Genomic DNA, 7,309 nt, shown 5'->3' with positions numbered 1-7,309 from the left:
AAGAAGGACCGATGGTGAATGATATTCCGCTACTTTCTGTGTTCCTTAAGTTACATGTATAAGTCGTTGAAGAATTCATCAATTAAAATTTTTCTTCATAACAATTGCGTTCTTTTGCAGAATCATAACAATATAGGTGTTAATTTGTTTTAAAATTTAATGATACACACTCCGAAATAAGGATTGAGTCAGGTATATTTCTGAGTAATACTTGTATGCTGGGGTAGTCGATTTGGTGCGACAATTTAAATGGAGACAGACAGGACAATAAACCACAAATCTCTGGATGTTGCCATATTTTGAGACATATTTCGCACACGCGCGCCCAACGTTACAGAAGCGTTTATTTATTTTTTTAAATAAGAAGCTCCGTAACGCGAAATACATTCTCACATTGATTTCTTTTATAACTTGGAGGTCGATGATTAGATTTCGTCTTAGCGAGCTTCACGTCAGAGGAAGATTTTTCAAGAACATAATTCTGTAACGCGGGTGAGATAAATGTGTATATGTTGTGTGGTGTGTGCGTGCGTGTATGAATGCGGGTGTACGCGAAGGCAAATAAGAGGGGAAAATTACAGTCGAAAGGGCAAGATTACCAAAAGCGCAACGCTTCCGTAACATGGGAGATATGCGTGTGTGTGTGTGGTGGTGTTGGTGGTTGGGAAATAAAGTGAACAAGTGGCAGCAAAAATGGGTGGAATTGATGGGGATGGGGGGTTACCGAGTGCAGATGAGCGAATCAATGATCCCGAAGCAGCTGTTCTCTGGAGAACTGTAAGAAAGCAACCGATATCTGATGAGACGTAGGAAATGAGATAAGAACAAGCTGGCTGGTTGGCCGGCCGACTGGCTGGCTGGTTAGCATGTTAGTCTGAAATCTTACACACACACATGCACACGTTCAGACACACACACTCACACATACGCACACACACACACACACACACACACATACATGCGCATAGGCGCGTGCTGGATCGCTCGCGTCGCTGTCGACGAAGAGTAAGTCAGTGTTCGATCTGCAGAAATATCGATTTTTCGAATTGAATTACAGTGAAAATGGATTAATATTGCACATATTTATATCCTTTAATCTCTTATATAATACTTGGGATGTTTCGGCCTGATAAAGCTAAATCCTAGAATTACAGGTACAGTGAGTATTTGACAGACGTTAAGAATATTTAAATTCCATCTTAATCAAGGTAACAACGAATGGCAAGGCTAGGTTCTAGAATTATGGGTACTTCCATCCGGTACGCTTCTACACAAGTATCCAAAGAATTGTAAAAGACAACTTGTCCACGTTGCCAAGCAGTGGGATAGAACTTAGGACAGCGCGTTTAAACATTCGGTTGTGGTTAAATATTGGTGCGCGCACGCACGCACAAAAGTGCTCCGAGCTGCACTTTTGGGTCCGCTGTAGACAATGTGTTTTCTGTGGGGTCCGGGAGCGGCGGACGGAAGGCCCGCCCTGGACGGCACACACTCTAGCTATGTTAGTGCATACGCTCCCACACACATCCTACACATTCACCTCTACACTCATACCTACACATACACACTTAAACACATAAATCTACACATGTTCGTGGGTTAGTCGATCAATACTTATCTCTAGTTACTGTTGCTCTAACGAGAAAAAAAAAAACAATCTCGACTTGAATATTCTGTTTATTTTATTTACGACTTTGGCAGTGACCCGTGACTGTTTTCAGAATCTCCAAGATTGCCGTCCCTCCGGAGAGTTGAACACTATCATCAGAATAGACTCCACTTGGAGACATTTGGGAGCCCAGGTGGTGGTGATGTTCTCATAACTTTCTAATGGATTCTGAGATTAAGAATATTCCTTCCAACAGATTTCCGTCTAGCAAATTCCACTCTTGGCTTGAGTCGATTCCGAGCTATAAGTTATTAAAATTCTGCGCTGTTGAATCCTGAGTTGTTTTGATTTTTAGATGATAGACACATGATATTTAGCCACATGATAAATGCCAAGTGGTGTCGCTATCAGTTTAGACAACAGAGTATTTCTCACAGCAAAGCCAATGCCATGTTGGTGATGTCCACCTTTGGATTAACCCCTCCAGAATAAAGTCTAACCACCACTAACTTCATTGAGAGAACCTTTCTCCCAATTACCCTGATCTCACTACATTGTCTCAGCTTACTGGTTACGAGAGTAGGTGGATAACGAACAAGAAAGTTTTGTTTGGTCGTTTTTCAACTATCATGTGGTCTGTCCGTGCAGTTTCAGATTCCTCTCGGAAGAAATGCCAGCGAACAATATTTAGCGCGTTTTCTAGGCCCTTTCTCAAATGGGCTAAGCATAGACATTTATAGACAGGGTTCTCTAAGAGATCCGTGGATAAGCTACTAATGGCTATTACACTGTACACCTTACGTGTAGAGTTCTGGTTAGAAGCTTACGTATACTCAGAACTGCTCTTGTTACCAAACGTTTTTACGCTGCCAGGCTTTTTAGCGATCCAGAATTCATGTTGCAGAATTCCTAATATCACTATGTTTACCTTGAAATATATAGACCCAGAGTCTAGGTAAATGGAAAATGATTGGCACCTCCTCTCGGCCACAAGAGGCTGCCAATAAATCCAGGCTGTTAGACACCGCCGAAAGACCATCATTGCTTTTTTTCTCCTATCACAGTATAATCCTCTAGTCTTGGTCTTCCTGGACTCAGCTACAAGGCAATGCCAGGGCATATCCACCAGGGTAGTCCTGCACATTGTGCCACCGTATGTCTGTTCCGAGATACCTAGCAAGTTAATCCGGAGTCGCAAGGCATCGATCTGCCATTAACGGCTGCGGGATGCCTCTGAAGAGTTTGTGTCTTTTGCTGAGAGGATTTTCGCATCAGGCTGCTTCTCGGTTCGCCACATGGGGCACCCAATGGCAGTGAGCTACAAGCAAGAAAGGGGCGAGTACTGCTGCTCTAGATGCATCGCTTCATCTTATATGTACCAACATATATATCATACACATGCATATATTTGTGCGCACATGTATACACAAATGTATATAAATATTTGAGTTTGTATTTCACTCTAGATGAGTTCCAATTAAGATAAACTTATTATCAAAAAAAAAACTCCAGATACTTAATGGCGGTGCCCCAGCATGGCCACAGCTCGTGAGCTGAAACTAGATAAAATAAAATTTTAAAAATACGACTATCCCCTTTTATATATCCGGGAGTATATTGTGCAATGCGTCTTTGTTTTGTTTGAGGTCGTTTCCCTGATCTGAGTTGAGAAATTTAGCTGTTGTTTCTAGCAGATCCAGTGACCCTATAGAAATCCTCTCATTGGCGTGCTTACATTTGTTTGTATTTTTCGTATATCTGCCTAAAGATACGTTTATTAGTGTGTGTGTGCATAACTGATGCCTATTTATTATTGCTGATGTGAATGTTTAAAAAAAAGTGTGTTCTAATGGTGAAAGGAGAGAAAGAAACAAGGTAACGAAAACCTTGGCGCAGAATATCTATAAATGTGTGCGAGCGCGCGCGTACACTTTTTTTTTCTATTTTTTTTATTAGTGACCAAAACGTAAATTAAATAAAAATGCGCTCGTGTGTGTGTGTGTGTGTGTGTGTGTAGGAAGCGAATCGCGTAAAGTGCAACTCTCTCTCTTTCTCTGTTTTCGTACGAAAGTAGGGCTTGGGTGCTGCCAACTCTACAGTATCACAATAACAATTCTGACGTTCGTCTCCCGCAAATTTCTTCCCCAAAGTCACACAACTTTTTACATTCTTCTCATCGTCGACTTCCCCCGATGTCACTTTATTGGTAACAAACCGCCGTTGCCGACACCTATTTCACCGGAGTCTTATTATTATCAACTGGTGTCCACATTTCCACACACACACACATTTATTGTCAAAAGTTATTTATAAAAAGCCATTTCTTCTTTTCTCTTTAATATTTCAAGTCCCGCTTTCATGGTTCCTGCATCGCTCTACCATTTCTCACACTTCATCCTTTCCCACTCGCCTCTCTCTCTTTCTATTTTCATTAACCATTTGTAGTAAAAGGTTAATTCTCTGATACTTTAATGGGTTTTTTCTTGAGATGGACAAGTTCGAAGAAGACGTGTATCCCAGCAGTTCTACTAATTTAGAACAGTTCCTAAATGACCCTTTACTCTTGGAACCGGCAAACCCCAATCTACCTGTCACGTCCAGCACAACAATTGCCAACTTTTCTACTCTTTATAATGATGCTGATATAAACGGTTCCGCTGCTCTTACCGAGTCTGACTTGGATGCTTTGGAGTAAGTAAACATTAAGCAAACTTATTTCTTAAATTATTCATTATAAAAACTGGGTTTTTTTAAATTCTTGTCTAAATCAATGTACAAAGCTCTTCACTGTTTTCATTGCATGATTATTATTTTCTTTTTGTTGCTTGGTATGTTTGATTATATACATAATTGTATAAATACTCTTAAATACGCATATACATATGTAAATATATGTATTTATATATGCATGTTTGTGGGTGTGTGAGTGAGTGAGAGATTTAGAAATTATAACATATATATAATACAGACACATACACACACTTTAAAACTTTCCATTTGCTAACTTTTTAGTAATTTCTCTGTTTATTTTAAATCACACACACACACACGTGTGTGTGGTTTAGAATATCCTCGGGAATATCGGACAGTGAGTTCCTTCCATCTTTGCCGGTCACTTGTTCCTTGTCTCTCCATCCTACTTCCATCTGACAGATATTTCGCAAAGTTTTTTTTTTTTCACTTCTCTTTCTCCAAGATTGACGTGAACTCCCTCATCTGGCGACACACACACACACACATAGGCACATTTCTTTCTTTACACTATATATATATATATATGGATGGATGCACACGTGTGTATGTATACACATACCCATATGTATGTGTTGAGAGATGAGTTTTTCTGACAAATGCCTTCACTCTACCATGTCCAGTACTTTACGATGAATATTCTTAATATGATACTAATCACTCATGCAGGAACTATTATTAATGGTTTGTGAGGTGTAAAAGGTTACATCGTACCTTATATTCCTCACGCCATAGTTTAGACAACTTTTTGTTTTGGGGGGTTTTGTTTTGGTTTTGGTTTTAGTGAAAGTGAGGAAGCGGAATTAGAAATTCTTGAAATGAAACTGTGAGGGCGATAAAGGCAACAGGCGCCTTTTGTTTATACTATCATGCCTTTTTATTTAACATGTTATTCATCCATAGGCATCAACGACGCTACATCCTCTTTGCTTCTCTCCAAATTTTGTAACTTTTGTGAGGGCATTTTTGCGCGTGTTGTTTACTCCTCCTAGTCTCCTTTTAGCCATTTAAATCACACTTACCCTTTAAGATGTATAAAAAAAAGTTTATACACCATCATTAGTTATTCTGTTAACCACTTTTCTGTTAGCTAAATCTGTGGTTTGAATTTCATTAGAGAACACTTTTTTGTGTTCTCTCATAGTAAAGTGAAAATGACAATGATTTATTACAAGAAAGATAATTGTAGTTGATCCACCCTATATTGAAGGACCCCGATACATGACAGGTACTTTGTAACGGGGTGGGAGGGATAAATGACTGTCATTCCTGTTGAAGTTTCATCTCTGGAATGTAGAATGCAAGTTAAGGTATTCTGATGTTTCTAATGTCAACTTACTGTTCTTTGATTTCTTTTTGAAGTTAAATGTATCTTAATGTATTATATTTCTGTTGTTCTTGTAGCAAAAAAAAAATAAAGTAACAAATCGTTATTATTTTTGTCAGCAGGAATTGTAGATTCGTCTTTGTTATCTACTTTCTAAGTTCAAAACCTGCCGTGTGCTATTTTTTTTATTCTCATTTTCATCTCACCAGGTTGTCGGGTACCTGCACTCCTCCTTACAAAGCAGTTCTAGTACAGTCAAGGAAAATTATTATTAACATCTTGCCATTATCACTTCTTAAGAGTATGGTGTAGTTAGTACATTACAATGTAAATGTGTGTATATGTGTATATATATGTATATATATAAATATGTGTATGCGTGCATGTATGTATGTGTATGCATGCACACACTCATACATATACACATGCATGCTTACTGAGAGATTGTTGCTAGCTTTTTGCTGATACCGGATATATTTGTCAAGATCTCGAAAGAATTAAGTACTTCTTCCCTTCTCTCCTTCACACACCAAACCAAAAAGCATTTACGTTGACTGCGATATAAACAAGATCAGCAGGAAAAAAAAACTTCTTCTAACCACATGAAATAAATAAAAAGAAATATTGCTTACATAGTCAGTTTTTTTTGCATTTGTGTGTGTGTGTGCGGTTCGGGGTTCTTCTATGTCTTTTAGCTATCTGTCTATCTAATTACTTTAGTTACTGCTAAATATGTATTTTCCCTTCCCCATTCAATTTCATGAAATTAAAATTCTACTAAATTCTTTTGATTTTTACCATAAACCCAAAATAGAAGTGAAGCATCATCGCGACCACCGCCACTCCTCATATTTTCCTCCTCTCTCTCCTCCCTGCTTCTCTCTTCTTTCTCTCCTCTGTCTTCCCCTTGCATATCTCTCTCTCTCTCCCTCTCTCTCTCGTTATTCATGCAACTTTGAAAACCTCGTTCCTCCCCTTCTCAGTTTATAGTTTTTGTTTCTAAACAGTCCATAGTTTACTGTATCTAAAAGATTAAGTGACCCATACACAATATATATATAACAGTATGAAACAAAAACACTGTTTGCCTGGCTCCTCTTCTAATCATTATTATTCCATATTCAAAATACTCCAAGTGTTACTAAATATGTGTTTCATCATGGAATTCGTTCTTCATAACATTACACTTTCTATTGTTTCTTACAATAATGGTATGAGGGATTGGTTTGTTAGTTCTTTTAGCTCTAGATTTGAATATTCTACAGCAGTCGTTTTTATTATTTTAATGTGCAGTAATTAGGATAACGAGGATTTCCCCTTTATTTACTAACGAGGGCCACGTAGCAGTGCCACTAATTAGACAGACAATACAAATTGACAGGCCAACATAAAAATAGACTATGACAAAATCGCATCCGTATTGTGAGTCATGTAATCTTTATATTTGGTGTTTTTTCGCTATATTCTGTGGCGCACGTGTAAACACAAGCACATAGGAGACAGTCGGAAACAAAAATGGTTCAGTCATTTATGGGAAGGACACAGTTTTACTCCAGCCAAACTATGTCCGTCCTTCATCCCCTCCTATCCAGTTTACCCAACCTTTATGAAGTTTCCAACTG

General features: G+C 38.5%; 1 protein-coding gene across 1 annotated transcript in view; it reads left to right on the top strand.

Moving 5' to 3' along the window:
- The first annotated feature begins 693 nt into the window (after positions 1 to 693).
- The window catches only part of LOC115222688 (serine/threonine-protein phosphatase 4 regulatory subunit 4-like), a 108,356-nt gene continuing 101,740 nt past the window's right edge, over positions 694 to 7,309 (top strand). The window contains exons 1-2 of the mRNA XM_036511516.1: positions 694 to 777; positions 4,098 to 4,300. Coding sequence (XP_036367409.1) covers positions 694 to 777; positions 4,098 to 4,300 — 287 coding nt within the window. The remainder of the gene's footprint in view (positions 778 to 4,097; positions 4,301 to 7,309) is intronic.

The sequence above is a fragment of the Octopus sinensis genome, linkage group LG20 (genome assembly GCF_006345805.1).
Source record: "Octopus sinensis linkage group LG20, ASM634580v1, whole genome shotgun sequence".
In the NCBI taxonomy this organism is placed as follows: domain Eukaryota; kingdom Metazoa; phylum Mollusca; class Cephalopoda; order Octopoda; family Octopodidae; genus Octopus; species Octopus sinensis.
The sequence above is the reverse complement of the archived record's forward strand: the minus strand, read 5'-3'. Positions and strand labels throughout refer to the sequence as shown.